Here is a 20,072-nt window from a genome sequence, read left to right on the forward strand (position 1 = left end):
AATTATTTATTAATAAAGTTGACAAAGAACATAAGGGTGCATCACACTCAATACCATTTGGAATAAATATGAGACTTGGTTTGTAGTGGCCTCCATTTTCGTCTCTGCTGCACGCCTCTCCCTGTTCTACAGAAGATTATAGATTCTTGTCTTGAAGAGGAAAAATACAAAATAGACATTCCTTCTTTTAAGATTAAATTTGTGCCTTTCTCATCTATCAGATTGTGTACAGGAATTGGAAAGCAGCACAGAAGGGAATGGTTCAAAAAATAAAAAGGGACTTGGATTAGGGAAGGAGGATATATTCATATTTTGGAAGCCAAAGGAAAACACTACAATCCTGTTAGCACCCAGAAGGCACCATTTACAATGCACTATCTCCTTCATTGCAAAAAGACAAACTTTGTATTTCTAGAGCAGTAAACAGCAGGTTCTACTGCAGGAATCCTTGAGGTTGGTACCTACAGCAACCTCATTTAAAATGTTATAAAGTTTTAAAACATCAGGAGTTTAAAGCAGTCAGTCATATGTACCTTTCTATATAAATTCAACCCCACACACACGCGCACACACACACACACACACACACACACACTCATGCTTGTCCACATGCTAATAGTAACTAATATGTTATACTGTGATACCTTCTGGAGTTTTACCATTGAATCATATTTCACAACCAGGTCAGAGAGTGAAGAAAAATGAAATATACAATCAGCCACAAGAGCATGTTTGTTGCCTAAAAAGTATATGTATACCACATGGTAAGCAACCATTTGAGTTCATCAAACCACCATATTACTTCCACATGGAGTATTTGATCAACACTTTAGAGATCCTGTTTGCACCAGACATTTCCAAAGCCAACCCCCATGTTTTTAGCACTCGCCTTCACACACCAAAGACTGTTAGTGCAAAAACCTACCACTTCATGCTGAGAAAGGTTCTTTCCTAGCCACAGGAAAGAGCACAACTGGCCTGTGTTCAGAGAAAGCCAAGAGGCTGGTGAGTTGATGTCCAGAAGCATCCTTAGCCAATGACAACCAGGGATTTGAATTATAAATACCTTAGCTTCTTCATAGCTTAGCAGGGATACGTTTCAATCATGTGCCCAGAGTCTGCAGGAGTTCTCCCCCGCCCACACGAGCTCCAGCTATCCACAGTGGTCACCAGTTTGATTACACCCTTCCTGGCTTCACCTTTTTCCCTGTCTCACTTTCCCACTTCTCTGCTTTCCTGACCTCACCCCCCACATAAACTACTAGATTCTAAGCCTTGTATCAAGGCCTGCCTTTGGAGCAGCACAAACTAAGACACTCTTCAGTCCTCATTCATTTCTGAAATGTAATTTTCATTAAATACTCTGGGACACCTGTCCCTTGTTACGGATTCCACAGAAATGTGATCCTCACCAAAAACCACAAGCATAGAAAAACCTCACAATTATGTCTGTATTTCTTTTTAAAGCATAAAGATGTTTTCTCAATGGTATAAACACCTATAACAGAGGGATGATTCTTTTTTTTTAATTTTTTTAACATTTATTTATTTTTGAGACAGAGAGAGACAGAGCATGAGCAGGGGAGGCTCAGAGAGAGAGGGAGACACAGAATCCGAAACACGCTCCAGGCTCTGAGCTGTCAGCCCAGAGCCCGATGCAGGGCTCGAACTCACGGACCGCGAGATCATGACCTGAGCCGAAGTCGGAAGCCTAACTGACTGAGCCACCCAGGCGTCCCCAGAGGGATGATTCTTAAAACCAATAGAATAACTTTTATGAAAAGCTATTTGAATAGTTATAGCGGTAAATGGGAGAGTAACTGCCTATCTTTTTTTTTCTTTTCCTACTCTGCACATATTTTCTCAATATATACTTTCCCTGTGTATATATGTGAAAAAATGTGCTTGCTGGTTATATCCAACAGGTATAACTAACATATCGAAATGAATATTTACTTAGTGTGTTCCATGCACTCAGCACTGACTTTTTAAAAACCTATACTGTAGTCCCCACAGTTTGTCATTCTGTGCAAGATAAGCCTTCAACCTATGAAAATATTTAAGAGAAATTAGAAAAAGTGTTGAAGCATGAAATAGTATGGTAATTAAAAGACTTATGTAGAAACTTCTCTAAATGTCAAATGCTAAAAGTAGCAGGAGTTCAAAGAAGAAAGGAGGAAACAGGTAAAAAAGAGGTCTAGGAAAGTCTTGGTTCCAGATTTCATGTTATGTATAAATCCTTAAGACACTGACCTACATTTAAGCCTCAGTTTCTTCTGTCTGCTCTTGAATGGTTTGGGACAAACAGCATTAATATTCTCCTTGGTTATCAATAATTAATTCACTTGATCAACCCATCAATTAATATTTGTTGAGCATTGCCCAAATATACAACAAACAGGACAAACTTCTTGCCATCATTAAGATTGCATTTCAACAGGCAAACAGGGGCACCTGGGTGGCTCAGTTGGTTAAGTGTCAACTTCAGCTTAGGTCATGATCTCATGGTTCATGAGTTCAAGCCCTTTGCTGGGCTCTGGGATGACAGCTCAGAGCCTGCTTCAGATTCTGTGTCTCCCCCTCTCTCTGCCCCTCCCTCACTTGTGCACCCTCTTGCACTTGCTCTCTCTCTCAAAAATAAAGGTAAAAAAACCTGCAGTTTTAAAAAATAAAATAAAATAAAAATAAAAGACAAGCAGTAAATCAGCCAGTAAATAAGTGTACTTATAATTTCAAGTAGGGGCATCTGAGTGACTCAGTCATCTAACTCTTGGTTCCACCTCAGGTCATGATATCACAGTTTGGTGGGTTCAAGCCCCACATCGGTTTCCATAATAACAGTGTGGAGCCTGCTTGGGATTTTCTCTCTCCCCCTCCCCCATTCATGCTGTCTATGTCTCTAGATAGATAGATAAATAAATACATACATACTTACATAAAAAATATTATTATTTCAACTCATGTAACTCTCACAAAAAAAATGAAGTAGGCACAGTAGGGCTAGAGAATAATGGAAGAATAATTATTTTAGGGTGGTCAGGGATGGCTTCTCTGAGGAGCTATCATTTGAACAAAAGGAGCCAGCTCTGCAAAGAAATGAGAACAGGATATTTCAGGCAGAGGAAACAGCCAATGCAAAGGCAACCCCTCGGGGTAAGAATATGCTTAGCATGGTAAAGAAAGCATAAGACCACGATAAATAAAGAAGAGTGTCACAGGGACCAGATACTACAAGACTTACAGGCTTGAAGTTTGCATTTTATTTTAGGGGAATGGAAAGCAATTGGAAAGTTGAAAATATCACTCTTGCTACCTTGTGAAAAAATAGTTTATGGGCTAAAAGAAAAGAAGAAAAAAGACTGTTAGGAAGCTATTCTATTCCCTTGTTGGATGATGGTTTAGAAGTGAGAGGGTTTACGGGGTGCCTGGGTGGCTCAGTCAGTTGGGCGTCAGACTTCAGCTCAGGTCGCTATCTCGCGGTCCGTGAGTTCGAGCCCTGTGTCGGGCTCTGGGCTGATGGCTCAGAGCCTGGAGCCTGCTTCCAATTCTGTGTCTCCCTCTCTCTTTGCCCCTCCCCCATTCATGCTCTGTCTCTCTCTGTCTCAAAAATAAATAAACGTTAAAAAAAAAAAAAAGAAGTGAGAGGGTTTATATCAAAAAAAAAAAAAAGAATAAATGCTCCTATATTTTTTACTTAAATAATCTCATGAACGATGGTACTGAGCACTAAGGTAGGGTCATCTAGGGAAGGAGCAGATTATGGATGTGGACAGAAATCAAGAACCCACTTGGGGCATGTTGAGTCTGAAATTCTGATTGTACATCCCAATGGAGTCAGTTGGATATACCAGACCAAAGTTCAGGGCTGGAGATATAAATTGGAAGTCATCAGCAGTGAATGGCATGTCAACCTTGGATTTAGCAAGATTAGGGAGAGAATAAAACAGATCTGAGAACATAATCCTGGAACATTCCTTCATTTAGAACTTAAAAAGGGGAAAGGAGACTAGAGGAGAAGTATGGAAAGAATCAACCACTGAAACAGAAAGAAAGCCAGGATAATTCTTTCGATTTATGTGCAACAGATTCCACCTGAACTCAAATGGAAACTCAGAGTTCAATTGTTTGTGGAAGTAGGACAATGATCTCTCCGGGGGGTCCAGCTATTAAAACTGATCACTAAATGGGCTCTGGTTGTATAAGAGAGCAGAAGGAATTTTGATTACAGGCCCCCCAGGGACAACCAACAGATGGAAAAAAGGAAGGACAACTGCACACCATCTACGCCACCACCCTCTCCAGAATGAGTGCCTTCAAGTCTGGATGGAAGAGAATTATTGACTCAGATGGCAGAGGAGCTGGTTCCCTGGCAGACTGTGAAACACTGAGCAGCAAGAGTGCTGCTTCAGGTCCCGGTGAGCTCACTACTGAGATGTTCTCACTTGTGCACAGAGCTGCATGTTAGAAATCTGTACCTTACACAAAGACACAAGCGATCTCATGAAGGGAATAACAATGCTGTAATGACATTGCTTAACCACTCAACATTCTTGTGATAGCAGACTCCAACTCAAAATCAGTTCCTCTCCTGGATATTTTGTTCCTGATAGACAAGCCAGCCAAACCACATGCATGCTCCCTGTACTGGAGGCATAAGTTCAGATATAACCAACCTGTGTTGAAGAAGGATCCAGTCCATTCTGCCTCCGTTTTAGGGAATATAGAAACTGGTGGTGGCAGACCTAGGGCTCTCCCATCCAGATCCTTAAAGAGATATTTTCTTGGATCTTCACAATCTGATTCAGGGCAGACCAGTATTCCTAAACTTTTCCTGTGAAGATAGACAGAAAGCAACTCTCTCATTCCATAAGCAACACAAAGAAAACATATTTGTAGTGCCGCCATGAAAAATGAATGAGGATTTTATTATTAATAATGTGTTATACATAGATGAAAAGTAAAGCTCTATAGAGAATTTTATTTCCCCGTTATATGGGCAAAAAGAAAGACATTCTTGTAACCAAATATTCCACATATCTGAATATATAATTTTGCTTCAATTGCTAATTTTTAAGAAGCAAGATATAATGAAGTGTTCTTAATTCTAATATCTACTAAATATAAAATAATAATTTCTTTATGAAACTTTGGGGACTTGCAGTATTTTAAGATTATTACTATACATTTCAATTCTATTTGTGCTATATACAAACAAGGTAAAAATAGATATTCTCATTCAACATATATCTATTGAATACCTACTACTTACGTGTTGGAGAATACAGTGGTGATAAAGATAGACATATTCCTATACTTTCAGAATTTAGAGTCACGCAGGGTATATAAACAAGTTATAGGCAATTATAGCATTGAATTATAGAGAATTTATTTGATTCCCCCTGGTCTAATAATTTTAGGTACCATTGGTAATAACATTAAATATTTATTGTATGCCAACCATGTGTCAGGTATTAATAATATAAAGAATCAGATGCTAATATCATTTAGCTTTATAACTATTTCATCCCATAAGTAAGGCATGAATGAACATAAAGAAAATTGGGCAAAGAAAAAATGATAGAATAACACAAATTGAAAATCTCATAATGTTTTGGTACCATAAAAATGGGTCAGGGATGGGCATTAAAATGAGATTACTGTTGGGCCAAACACATTAACTTTCTAATCAGGACAATTTTTCTTGATTCTTTTCTTCCAGCTAAAGGAGTTTGCCCAATATTGTGGAGGAAAGAAAGTAACCCATTCTCCCTGCTCCTAACTTTCCCACTCTCTTTTATGAGAAAAAGAATTCCTCATCTAGTTTTCAGAGAACATATGTTCAAGAACAGTAGTTACAGAAGGTCTACATGCCAAAATCTAAGCCACTTCATACAGTTCAGGGATTCCTGGCAACAGACACAGTCTCCTTCTACCTCCTAGTCCCTGTTCAAGGGTTTCCAAGCCTCCTTCAGAAAACTAGTGACACCATACTCCATGGAAGAATCAAGAATTGGGGTAAATTTTTTTCCAGTAATTTTGAAAACATACCAAAGATGTATCTCTAATAAGGATAAACAATGAAACAATATCAATAAAACTTGGCATTCTATCACTTTTGTTCCCTCTTTTAGCTAAAAACTGTCATAAGGCTCAACCCAAATTGAAGAGAGAAATAGCCTCTATCTCTGTTGTGAGAGAGACTGAAAAATCTAACAAGAGGCATGACTGTAGGTGGGGTAAAGAATTGGGGCCATTCAATCAATCCACCTTATCTTTCCAGAAGAACATATTTCTATTCACATTGATGATTTTATTCTCTTTTTCTAAATATGGTTAAGGATTTGAGGAATTGACAAATATTTCACAAACATGGCTTATTGGAAATACTAAAACTGGTACCTGGTCTGCAAAGGAGGAAAGTAGAACTTGTTATTATCTTTGATATTTAGCATCCTGGTCCTCTCTGCTGTAATAGGATGCACGATTCCAGTGTTCTCTACATTGGGCAGGATGCAGACATCTAGGTCATCATTATAGCAACTCTTCACAAAACTAGAAAAGGTGACATCTGAAAAAAAATTTTAAGGTATCATAATATTGAATCATATAAACTATCTACCACAATATGGACTATACAACTAAATATTCTTATACCAATGCAGATCTAGGAGTAAGTTTAAGCTATCCAGGGTAGTTCCAGGAGTTAACATAAATCCTGACTTAAAATATCTGTAGTTCTGGGGCACCTGGGTGGCTCAGTTGGTTAAGTGTCTGATTTTGGCTCAGGTCATGATCTCATGGTTTGTGAATTGAGTTCAAGCCTGGTGTTGGGCTCTGTCCTGACAGCTCAGAGCCTGGAGACTGCTTCAGATTCTGTGTCTCCCTCTATCCATTCCCCTATCCTTCTCTCTCTCTCTCTCTCTCTCTCTCTCTCTCTCTCTCTCTCTCTCTCTCTCTCTCTGATATAAATAAACATTAAAATAAATACATAAAATAATATAAAATATCTGTAGTCCTTCAAGATGTAGACACTGTATGCAAAAGATAAGAGTATATTCCAACACATTAAAGTCTCAAGAGCAATACTTTTCATCAAACTTTTGATCAATATTCAATGAGGAATGAGTACAAAAGAGACCTGATGGAAGAGTAACATCATGGGTTGTGGCCTGATTCTAATCCAGGCTGCCTACCAACTTTACTAAACCTCAGTGAGGCACAATTTCTGCATCTGTTTCATCCTTTGTATAATAGAAAAAGCAATACCTACCTAAGAGAATTGTCATATAATCAAATTAAATAATCAAATTAAGTAAAGTTCTTCAACATGAATAAAGCAGTGACTTTTTAATTTTTTTATTTGAGAGAAAGAAAAAGGGGGAGGGGCAGAGAGAGGAGGAGAGAGAATCCCAAGCAGGCTCTGTGTTGTCAGTGAAGAGCTTGACTCAGGGCCATGAGATCATGACGTGAGCTAAAATCAAGGGTTGGGCGCTTAAGAGACTGAGCCACCCAGGCGCCCCAAGCAGAGATGATTTAAGGAGCCACTCACTGTCATTATCACCACTGTGGTTATCAATAGCAAGCAGATTATCAATTAGACAAGAAGCCCTAGGCTACGTTTTACCCTCTTGTTGATATAATTTCAGAATGCTATCAAAGATTCTATGCACAGATATATGAAACTACATTGCTTGTAAACCAACCATCATACCTTGAATTTTCATAATTCCTGAAATTGAATGGTCATTCCTGACTCTGTGCCAGGGCTCCTGAGGCCACTGATTTGGTTCTGAGGTGAATACAGGCCATAAAATCCCAACTCGACCTCCTCTTGGATTGGAAGGAGCTCGATCTGTTGAAGTCACATTGGCAGCGCGAGGTTTGACTCTGTCCTGAATGCAATCAAAAGAAGAGCTAGTGGCCACAATGACTGAATTCCTAAGTACAATCTGTAAATTTTCAATGTGACTCTGAGGAGCATAAGACATGTATACTGTTGCCAAAAGACCAATAGCATTATCTACCAGAGTGATGTTCTCTATCTCCACACTGTTTTCCACATGTAGCATGGCACCGTAGTCAAAGTTCTTAAAAGCTAAGAAGCCAGAGATACCGGTACAGTTGTCTAGTCCATTTTCCTTATAGAGATGAAGTCCATGGAGGGTTGAGTGGGCCACGTTGTCAGACCAACGAGCTTCAGGAGAGGAACACCTGTACCCTCGAATATGAAAGCCCAGTCTTTCTGATCCTGCCACGACATTGCCAAAGAGGTTGATGTTCTTTGCCTGGTTCACTTTGATTCCTGCCACCCAAACAGTGGATGATGATGACTGTGTCATCAGAACCAATAGGTTATTAGAGAGAGAGAAGTTCTGACCCTCCAAATCTATGCCATGGCCAACTGTGCCAAACACTATATTGTCATTTAGAACGATCCCATGGCTGGCTGCAGCACGAATGCCCCCACCACAGCTTTGGTGCAGAGTAGAAGAAATTATCCAGGATCCTTCTGATGCATTAGTAAGTTCAATGGATGAATACAATGGCGACCCAAAGTTCTGAATTTCCACATTTGAAAGTTGAAGAACACCTGAAAACAAAATGAATATTATCAGGTACTTTCTCCTTCCTACAGAAGGCAAAAGATTGGCCCATTTATGGGCATCAGGAGATGCAAATTTGTTAATGTAATAGTTTGTTCTCAACACCAGAACTATATTTCCCATGATGAGTCTCACTAACAAAATATGAATCATTAGAAATATCACAGTAATGCATGAAAGGTTTTATGTGCCATCTGAAGAGTGTGGCAATAGAATGGAAGGACAGGAAGGACAGATAGGGAAGAGAGAGAGAGGCTTTGGAGATGAACTCAGCCAGCCAGGCAATTCTGGGTATTTGCCTCCAGGGCTGGTCAAAGACCTGAATTACAATGAAGAGAGTGTGGATCCCAGGTTTCCTCTCGGTGACCATGTGAAAAGGCTATCACCATCCCCACAAAGATATTGCGTGAAGGAATATCATGGTCAATTATATTAAAAAAATACTTTTAAATCATTTTAAAGACCCCATAAAATATTTTCTGTTTTTATCCTAGCCACACAACAGCCCCTGTGTCATTTTGACAATAATAAGATTCTCTACATCATTTATGTCAGGAGAGGATAGTGAATTATTTAGTCATACTGGGAAATTTATTTGTACTAATTTAAGTGGATATTATAAAACCACATTATGAACTACACCCACTAGGTTGATTTAAAAATATAATGGGCATTTATATGTCAATGTATATACTTTTGGTAAAATAGATTAAGAACATGATTATAGACAAAAACGAGGTGAGTTAACAACTATAACAGGTGACTCTCATATAGCCCTCTTTGGTATCAGGGACTGTTTTAAGTCATTTATCAATATTGTGTGTGTGTTTGTGTACATATGTGTGTGCATACGTGTGTATGTGTGTGTGTGTGTGTGTGTATAAACTCTTACCTTCACAAATTCTATGAGGTAGGTGCAATTATTATCCCCATTTCACAGATAAGGAAACTGAGGCAGAGAAGGTTTAATAAGTAACATGCTAGACTTGGACATAGGCAAATGAATTCAGGGGATATACTATTAACCAGCACGCAGGCACACTAGGGGAAGTGGGAGACATGGTAGAATAAAAGGAATAGCTATTCAATGGGATTTACACAACTGGGTTATAGCTAATGTGCCAGTAATTAGTCATGTGCCCTTAGCTACCTAGGTCAAAACTTTATCCGTCACTTGGTTTCTTTTTTTTTTTTAAAGGTACTGCCAAAGGTGACCTATAAAGTTATTTCTTTTATTTAAAAGGGAGAAAACTATAGTGTTTTAGTAATAATATTTAAAGCTCAAAGGTAGTCCAGACTAAACCCTCTACCTTCTACCCTCCCTTTTCACAGAGGAGAAACTAACACCCTTGCAAATCGGCTGCCTTGAAGGACCACACCATCATCTGAAGGAAAGATGAAGTGAAAGACCGTGTAGGTCTTTCTTGGTAGCCAGACACCAGCATTCCAACATATCTAAATTTCTCAAATGACAATGATTAAGGAGGCACTGGTGGATGGAACAGACATTATCACAAAATGATAAAACATCCAGAAACTACTTGTCTGGTGGTAACATTTTTTATATAGTGTCCCTCACCAGTAGCACAGAGCTGAAAGGCTGTTGAACCTGTCTCCATATGACTATGGCCCAAAGGACACCAAATGCTAGATTCCACACATAAATAGCTTATTTTGTAGAATGGAAGGTGGTTCTAGAATTTCAGTCAAGGCAATATGTCAGTATTATTTTAATTAGTGTTTTTTTTAACATCTTATACTTGCATGGTTATAATTCACAGTTTTAAATTGCACAAAATCTTTTTACTTATATGCATTTTAACCAATGGCTGAAAGCTAATCAATAGTAAATACTTAAAATGTCTTGAGCATTTAAGTGGAGAATTCAGTAATGTTTTTTTCCTATATTTGCTTTTGGAAATAACAATTCTAAGTACAAATTGCTGGATGTTATTGGTCATAAAAAGAATGATGGGGTACCTAGGTGGTTCAGTTGGTTAAGTGTCCAATTGCGGCTCAGGTCATGCTCGCACGAGTTTGTGAGTTTGAGCCCCGCGTCAGGCTCTGTGATAACATCTCAGAGCCTGCTTCTGATTCTATGTCTCCCTGTCTCCTCTGTTTCTGCCCCTCCCCTGCTTGAGCTCTGACTCAAGCCCCCTCATTTAACTCTTGGCCTCATTTTCTACCCTATGATTGTTCAATACCCATAGCTGGCATCCTTGACCGATAACCTGCAAATTCCACCTCATCCAGGTCCTGAGTTAAAGAAAAATACAAGGCTTCTTAATTTAGTGTGGGAAACTGGATTGTATTCTAGAACAGAAAAGGGACATTAGTGGAAAAACTGGTGGAATCTGAGTAATGTCTTGAATTCGGTTGATAGTAACACACCAGTGTTCACTTTTTGATTTTGACAAACGTACCAGAGATATGGCAGATACTAACAATAGGGGAGAATGTGCAAAAGGAACCCAGGAACTCTCGATACCACAGATGCAACTTTTCTATCAATCAAAAATGATTACAAAATTAAAATTTATTTAACAAGGGCTTCGAAATTCAGGCTTCAATTTGGATGTTACCTCTGCCACTTTCTAGCTGGATGACTTTTTTTACTCTTCACTTTCCTCATTCCCATTTATGGAGCACTTAATACATAACAGTTACTATACTTTATGAAGCAGCAGTGAAAGACCCAACCTTATCCTCAAGTTGTTTGCAAGCTTGTAAGTGAGTTTTACAAATAAGCAGGCAATTTTATCAGTGACTCTGTTTCCTCATCTATAAAAATGTTTCACTCACAAAGATATTAAAATTAGATGAGGGGCACCTGGGTGGCTCACTTGGTTAAGGGTCTGACTTCAGCTCATGTCATAATCACACAGCTCCTGAGTTTGAGCCTTGCATTGGGCTCTGTGCTGACAGCTCAGAGCCTGGAGCCTGCTTCAGATTCTGTGTCTCCCTCTCCCTCTGCCCCTTCCATGCTCACTCTCTGACTCTCTCTCTCTCTCAAAAATAAATAAGCACTAAAAAAATTTTGTAAAGATTAAATAAGATAAAATAGGCATGGAAACCACCCTTAATCCCAGTCTATAACACCTCTTCCCCTGGGGATGATTTAAGAAACCCTGGATCAGTGATGCCAGAGGTTCAGAACCACATCAGTCTTGCTGCTCATTCAGCACTGGCTTGGTGCTAAACTGTCAGAATTGGTCTTCTAACTTGTTCCCATGACCATGTTCCAGCTTGGCCTGCAGTTTCAGTGAAAGGAGACCCTGTCTCATTTCTAGAAGACCAGGATTCAGCCTGTGTTTCAGTCTTCTAAAGCATGGTTTCTCAATCTCAACACTATTGATGTTTTGAACCAGAGAATCCTTTCTGGTGGGAGACTGTGCTTGCATTTGTCGGGTTGTAGAATGCATTGTGGGATATTAAACATCTACCTACTAGGTACCAGAAACTCCCCCAAGTTGTGACAAGCACAATGTCTCCATATATTGCCAAATGTCTTTTGAGGGGAGGCGAGGAAAGAAGTCATTTCTGTTAGAACTCGTGGAAACAGATCCTATGGAGAGAGAGTTTGTTCCACAGGCCAGGAATCCTGAACTTTTGATTTAAGGTACAAACACTGCCCTTTACCTTACTGGAGGAACAGATGTGCCAACAAATGGTGTTTCTTTCATACTCAATATGTTTGGTAAGTAGTTAGATCCTTTATTCCAGGCCTTTTCAGAGTCTTTTTTTATATTCACATATTCAGTGACTTTCTAAGATGGAGGTACAGTGACAGCCTTTCCCAAATGTATTTGACCAAGAAATAATTATGGAATAATACCTAAGGAACACAAGTTTAAGAAAAATGTCCTAATGAAATAATTGTGCAGCATTCAAATAGAGTTCAAGCTGCAAAGAAATGAGAAAGATTGAACTGATCCTTAAAGCAGTCTAGAATATGGAAATCATTTTTATTTAAATTTACGCTATTAATTTATAGCATGAACTGAGGCCTGCCATCAGATACAGCATGCTACTGGGAAAGAGTAATAGAAATTCAGGAAAGAGATAAAATTCAAGTGGTCATTAAATCATCTATAATTTCAAAGCAGAGGAAATTTCACATCTGCTGAAGATGTTTTCTTTGAGGTAAAAATGTGCATATGTGCTGATCGCTAGTATATTATTTTAACGTCACACTGATAATTAAGCACAGATTAGAACTGAAAATTCATAGTTCCTCAGAGCACAAAGGAGCCATCTAATTTTAAAGTTTTGTTTTATAAGGAAAATTCTCACAGCTGGAATTTCTGAGTGTCCCAGATGAATAGGCTCTAATCGGTAATGCCTAATAACTTAAAATTCCGTTTACCTGAAAATTCTTCACTGTTGGACTTTCTAAAGGACCCCACAAGTAGTCTCGCCCTGCATGATGTATCAGGCTGGATTTGTATATTTCGGGTCAAAAGTCCAACCTCTGCAGCCAAACGAATGTATCGGCCATCCTCCATGACATGGACGCTTCCTGTGGCAATAGGAATTGGGCAAGAAAAAAAACTTTAAAAACCTATTTCAGAAATTGCCAGCTGGGGACCCAGAGAACCTGACAAATGAAAACACTCCTTTCCCCTCGGAAGTCCTACCAACATTAAGGATGCTTTTCCTCAGGCATTCTCCACAAATGTCAGCTGAGAAATGAAAAACTCGTTCACATGTCTCTCTTTGGGATCAGAGTGAGAGTGTTAGAGCAAGAATTCATTTCTCCTTAATAACTGTGGGTACTGGGACAAGGAAGTCAGGGCACACCTGTCCAATTAGTGGGGTCCCTAACCTCCTTCCTTAAATTCATAGGCGTGTGACTTGAGTGTGCGGTTATACATTGTCTGTGGACCTCTTTCATGACGGTGAAGAATTCCAGACCGACTGAGGCAGTGACAGAGCTAAAGCAGCAATATATAGGAGTAAAGGGACAAAGAGCAGGGGCAGCATCCTCTTGTGATGGGTCTTAAGCTCAGCACTACCTGAAGGAGCCTCCTCAGGAACAGGAATGGAGCCCCTTTCTGGTTTGTTCCACTGCCCTCCATTTATAAGGCACCTTGTTATCCTACTGGCAAAGGATACTGAATATTTCTCCCCTCTCTTCCACTTAAAAAAATCATCTTCAGAACTATGATTTAGAAATAGATTTAGACATAATCTTGTTGAATGCATGTATTTATCTCTCTCATATCAGAGACAAAAAGATATTCCCTAACCATTCTGTTTCCATGTTTTATTATTTATTAGAGTTCTTAAATTAAATGTATTTATTAGACTGAACCAGGAAACTCATGGCTATTTATCATTTATGTGCAAATATTTTAACTGTACATAGTGTATAAAACTCTTCACACTTTTTTTGAGAAAAAAAAAGTGTTTGGCTGTTTATCTTTTTGTTAATACTAGTAGTAGTCAGTACATAAAGTATCTGGAAGGACACATCCTGAGCATGAAAAAAGAAGTCATTATTTACAATAACTACTGTATTCTAAGTGGTTGTGTGAGTCAGTGTGCCAAGAAGTGAACTGGAAATTCAGCTCCCATGAGGTTTATGCTGGCTAAGCCATGAAATTACCCAGTGACCTTGAACAAGATGCTTAATTTTTCTGCTTACTTCTAGATTTGCCATTAAAAATAAAAAACAAAACAAAACAAAATCCTTCACATCTAAGTGTTCTTTAAAAGTTAGGCAATAAAATTAATGAAGGAATAGAGGTAAAACCTTCCAGGACAGGTCTAGGGAGCAGCAAGGTATTATCCATCCTTCTGAATGGCCATTGGACACAGGATCCCCAGTCAGGTTGCTGTACACATTCTTCCTGGTCCATCTACTTTCCTTAACCAACAAACCAAAGCCTTACCAATGTGTCGGTGTTTGAGCCGTTCATAGATCCTAATATGGTGAGCCTTGACTTCTTTCACAGTGAGGACTTCTGCTTCGTGAGGCTCATAAGAAGAGGAGCTAAGGATGATTTTGTCATGGGGTTGCCAATCCACTGTGTCCTCAACTATAATTCTGTAATAGCATAAAAATGGTATCAAGTATACTGAGAGTGCAACACAGATCACCTACTAGTTCCAAAGAGAAAAGGAAATCCACTACAACCACCAATTCCCACCAAGGAGATTGAGTTAGAAATAATAAGCCAAGACAGAGAAAAAGGGCTTTTGTGAAAAATTTAATGCTCATGAAATCACTGGTCTGACTTATGTGTACAAGGATAGCAAAGATATTCTCCAGCCATGAAGTACATGACAAATGAATAAGAGTAAAAGTTCCAGTTTAATATATGCCAACTACACATGGTTTCTTAGAATGGATATCTTCTTCCCTGATTGGGAAACAGTTTGAATAATAAAGATATTTCTGAAAAAACCTTTTCTCAAATTTTCTGAAGAACTATTATGCCATTTTTGGACAACTTATTATCATGCATTAAGTCTCATACCTTCATGGTCAGACAGATATAATGTCTATCCTAAAGGTGTCACATATTAGCTACATGACCTTAAGAAGTCACATAACTTTCCTGAGTTTCATATCTTCATGTGAAAAATAACAATATTGAAAGCTTCCCTCTGACATCCCAGTGCTAGTGTAGGGACTAATGGTATACATTTATTGAGTGTGCTGTGTTCTAAGCGCTGTGCTGTCTCCACAATATAAACAGTAATAGTTTGATCATTTTTGTTTGTTTGCTTTTTAACTCCCATCAGGTAAAACTTTTGTTCAGTTTTTCGCTGCCGCCTAGCTTTTCCTAGTGAATATGTCTGCTTCACAGTCATTGCCATCTTCAATGGCATAAGTTTATTTTAATAACCTGACTCTTTTGTTAACATCCACATTTTATCCAGCATTGACAATAGATTCTCCTCTACCTTTCAATGTTCATCCAGGCAACGGGTCCATGAAACATCTATTGATTGAACAATTGGTATGCACCAGACTCTACAGTAGGTGATAGAGGCAAAATGCAAATAAAACATGTCATTTGTATTTTTTAATAGACTAGATTTTGACTAGTAGACATCTTTAAAGAGTTTACTGCAAGGGAGGAAAAGTACACAATTTCTATATAATATGAACAGCAAATAAATACATAAATAAATAAATAAACAAACAAACAAACAAACAAATAAATAAATTACAGGGATCATTTGTGGGCCAATGGTGAGAGTCTGCCTTGAACCAAAGATTGTAACGAATTCACATCTGTGCACCTGAGGTTGGAGAGTCAGGGAGAGAGTCACAGAGGAAAATAAAAAGATTACTATCAATTTTTTGCAGTTTTAATGAAAGAAATTAGTCTTATCTTTGTTCCTGATTTGTGGTGATACCTAAGTTACAGAATGTTAAAGCAACTGCTGGTTTTTAAAGGCAAAGTAACTAATGTCCAAGAGATAAGAGGCACCTGGGGTGCTCAATCAGGTAAGCGTCCAACTTCGGCCCAGGTCATGATGTCACGACTCATGAGTTCAAGCCCCACATCAGGCTCTGTGCTGACAGCCAAGAGCCTAGAGCCTGCTTCAGATTCTGTGTGTGTGTCTCTCTCTGCCCCTCCCCTGCTCACTCTCTGTCTCTGTCTCTCTCTCTCAAAAATAAACATTAAAAATATTTTTTAATTATTAAAAAAAAATTGAGTCCGAGAGATTAAATAACAAAACTCAAGACTAGTTTGAACTAGGACAAGGGAAGACTCCTGATTAAGTCCAGGTTCTTTCCACTAAATGACATTGCCTCACCTGTCTGACTTGTAGTCCTTCCCTGGCTAAATGGTAATGAAAAGCAATACCCCCACATCTCAGAATGATATAAAGATAATCCATGAAATTATGGAAAGTCTGTGACTTATACAATGGAATACTATGGAGTCATTTAAAAGGTACATTGTTGCAGAGCATGAATTATAAGGCATTTTGTTCATGATGTACGGAGTAAAAAAATCGGAATATAAAACAATATGCCCACTTTGTTTTTCAAATAAAAATAACACACACACACACACACATACACACACACACACACAAGACAGGAAAGATACACTGTAAAATGCTAGCCCGCCTATAGATGATGAGTTTAGTAGTGATTTTTCACTTAAATCTAAATTTTCTAATTTAACAGGTAAGAAAAAAATACTTTTTTAAAAAGAAAATAAGGCTATGGATATAAAGTCACACCAAAGTCAATGAGCAGCACAATTGAAACTGATCCTTTCCTTCATAGTCAGTATTACCTGGATAATCTTTTTTATTATTATCTATACTGCTGAATAAAGTTCTTCAGACAATAGGTACCATAATGTTCTGAAGAGTTTCTTGTGGAAAGAATTGAAACTCATTTCTTGTGGACACAGGGAATTTTTAGGGCAGGGTCTGTGAGTTCTAAGCTCACCCCAAGACCGTCAGCCACAGTGTGGTCTCTCCACAGGACACAGCACAGCAATACATGAGATCTTTTTCCCAGAGGCCCATGAGGCAACAGGAGGGCTCACACCACTCCTACAGACTTCCAGAGAGCTCCACCCAGGCCTAAAGAGAGCCCCTGACCCTGGAGTTGGGTGGTATAAGTGTCCCTCCGCCTCTCTCTCAGGATGCCTGCTTGCAAGCCCCACCTGGTTGGGCCAGGATGTGTGTGGATGACCGCCCCAAGCCAGTCAGCTCCTGCTGGGACAGACTCCATCTTTCACCCAGACAGCCCTTGCTACAGCTCTGGTACTTTCTGTACTGGGAGTAGTTGTGTGTGATGTTGGTAGGAGATAGAGCCCATCCTGCTTGCCTGTTTCAGACTATTTTTGTTTAGAAAGTAGTGCATGTTCTTTAATGTACAAAAGACAAGAGTGAATGAAACATTCTCACATTTATTTACACCATTACCTAGTTCTTCATATTAACTCTAAGTAGGTAGTAATTTAGGGATTGAAAAAGAAGTAAAAACCAAAAAGTTATGTTCTACTCTGTCTATTCTACATTGTGTCTACACTGTGTACTCACAGAGATGGCTACTTTTACTTCACCATGCAGGAATTTAATTGTATATAAAACTTAACCTCTCAGAAGCTGAGAGAGACTAGAAGCAATGGGTCCATATCCCAGTGCATTATCCTACAATTTAAACAGTGATGCAGCTACCAGCTTATAACTTTTAGGGACTACAATCAAGGCAGTGTATGATATGGTAAAGATAGATACATGTCCTTATACATTTGCCAAAACCCACAGAATGTACAACTCAAAGAGCGAACCCTAATGTAAACTAAAACAAATAAAATCTCATTCCCCAACTTCCTTAAATAAGGCTTCTGCTCCAGCCAGATGAATTTGCTCACTCTCTCAGGAAATAGCTATGTGCTTCTCACCTGTCACTTAAAATACTATTGTCCTTACCCTGCCCTTCAGCCTCATTCTTAAAAATTGACTGAAGTTCCTTTCCCTTCAAGAAATCTTCCCATGGGAGTCGTTTCACTGAACACCCAACCCCTGCTTCTGTTCCACCACAATATTGACACAATGGATACTGCTGCCTTGCAATTGGTTTTATACTCTTGCCTTCTGTGGCTATTCAACTCTGATACTCGAAGGTAATATTTAATGAAAATATGACTACCTAGTTATATAAACCCTATATCACATAGCAATGTTATCAACAAAAAGAAAAAAAGACCTATTGAAGTTAGTAGCCCAAATTTTATATTAAACATATAAATGAACTTATGCTGACCTTTTCCATTAAGGCTTCTGAAACGTTTTAAGTTCATGAACATTAATCTCTCCTCTATACTCCAGAAGCCTTGGGAATCTGTATCTCATAAGGACCATACATATATGGCAAAGGAGTATGGCCCCTTCTGCTCTGTGTCCACATAGCCACAGTGGTAACTTCAAAGAAAATGGTGGTCCCAATTATCAATAACTTAGATGGTTCTGTTGGTCTGGGTGAGTATCAGTTTTCCTTAAATTCCAACATCCACACTTCCCACTGATGGTCTTCTACTATTTGGTTACCCTTCAACTAGCCCAGCTATCTGATTAATACTAATAAGAGTCCTATAGCTACAGGGGACAATATAGACCTTTCTGTTCTGAGCAAAACACACCTAAAACAATAAATAAACAAAAATATTAAAAGAGCTGTTTGCAACATAACTGGACCCAAATGAAAAGACACAGGAAACTATGAATAATCACTGCAAAAGTCTCCCAAAAGAAAACCTTTAAAAATCTATAAACAAGATGCCAGCACAGTTTTCTTTATTTAGGCACTAACATTTTATCTAGTTTTGAGAAAATATCATATTTTTGGCCAAAAGAACATAATTACAAAAAAAAAAGAAAAAAATGTATAGTTTCAAATTTCATTTAAAAAGTTTTTACAACCATGCATAAAGCATTCATATATAAACACCTACAACTTAAATGGGTTTGTTAACTAAACATCAGGGACGTCTTAATGATGACAGCTGCATTTGACCACAGGCTCAATGTCCCAGATGCCAACATGTTTTCTTCCCAGGAACAGGGATAGCCATAGATAGACTTCTAACACTGAAGGCTTGCTTTTACACTTCCCTTTATTTTTTTTTTTTCATTTTTTTCAGTTCCAGGAAATGTACTGCAGACCCTCAGCTGGCATTAGACTATGTGAGGTATTGAAGAAATGGAATTCTGTAGCGATGCAGACATTGATGATGATAGGAAAAGCTATCAAAAATGGCAACTATTTGTCTACCTGGCTTCCTTTCTCCTTTATTCGATGAAATCCACCACGTCTTTTCTGAGATCTGCTCTCCTTAACCGCCAACCTAATTAAATGTCCTAGTGAGCACTACTGATTATAACCCCACAAACCCTTTGCTGACAGGTGGGCAAGGGATCTAACCTGCCTTTGTTTGGGAAAGTCCATCCCTTGGGCTTCATTTTATCAGCTTTACTGAGGTATAGTTGACCAACAAAATATAAGATATTTAAAGTGCACAATGTGATGATTCGGTGTATGTATATGCTGCAAAAAGATGACCCTCATCAAGTTAATGAACACATCCAACACCGCACATACTTACCTTTCTTCATGTGAGAATATTTAAGTTCTACTCTCTTAGCAAACTTCAATTATACAATACAGTGCTATCAACTAAAGTTGCCTGGATTTTTGCACGGAAACTAAGGGGAGAAAAAAACTTATTCTCTCTAGTGGTAAAGCTAGGAAAAGCCTGACAGGTCTGGGTTCACTTGTACCCTATAGCATGTAGAAACCTTTTCTTCCATAGATGCAAATGAGGTTGAAATAGAGAAATTAGAGAGTTGTGGGAGGTCCTGGCACAATCTCCCGAATGGATTAGAAAGGCTACTTTTACTTATTTTTAATATTAGCACAATAACTAGCATGTCCTGAGACAAATTATGAGCCAGAAACTGGCTAAGCACTTTACATTCATCGAT

At 38.6% G+C, this 20,072-nt stretch overlaps 1 protein-coding gene across 2 annotated transcripts in view; it reads right to left on the reverse strand.

The window, feature by feature from the left end:
- Window positions 1-20,072, reverse strand: part of PKHD1 (PKHD1 ciliary IPT domain containing fibrocystin/polyductin) — a 473,171-nt gene that overhangs the window by 131,184 nt on the left and 321,915 nt on the right. For both annotated transcript variants that reach the window (XR_009263031.1, XM_058734233.1), the window contains exons 55-59: window positions 14,498-14,652; window positions 12,970-13,122; window positions 7,712-8,590; window positions 6,400-6,568; window positions 4,674-4,831 (exon numbers count right to left, since the gene is read on the reverse strand). Coding sequence is in view for 1 of the 2 variants with exons in the window: in XM_058734233.1 (XP_058590216.1) it covers window positions 4,674-4,831; window positions 6,400-6,568; window positions 7,712-8,590; window positions 12,970-13,122; window positions 14,498-14,652 (1,514 nt within the window). In the remaining variant the exon portion in view is untranslated. The remainder of the gene's footprint in view (window positions 1-4,673; window positions 4,832-6,399; window positions 6,569-7,711; window positions 8,591-12,969; window positions 13,123-14,497; window positions 14,653-20,072) is intronic.

This window comes from Neofelis nebulosa, chromosome 6 (assembly GCF_028018385.1).
Source record: "Neofelis nebulosa isolate mNeoNeb1 chromosome 6, mNeoNeb1.pri, whole genome shotgun sequence".
Taxonomy (NCBI): Eukaryota; Metazoa; Chordata; class Mammalia; order Carnivora; family Felidae; genus Neofelis; species Neofelis nebulosa.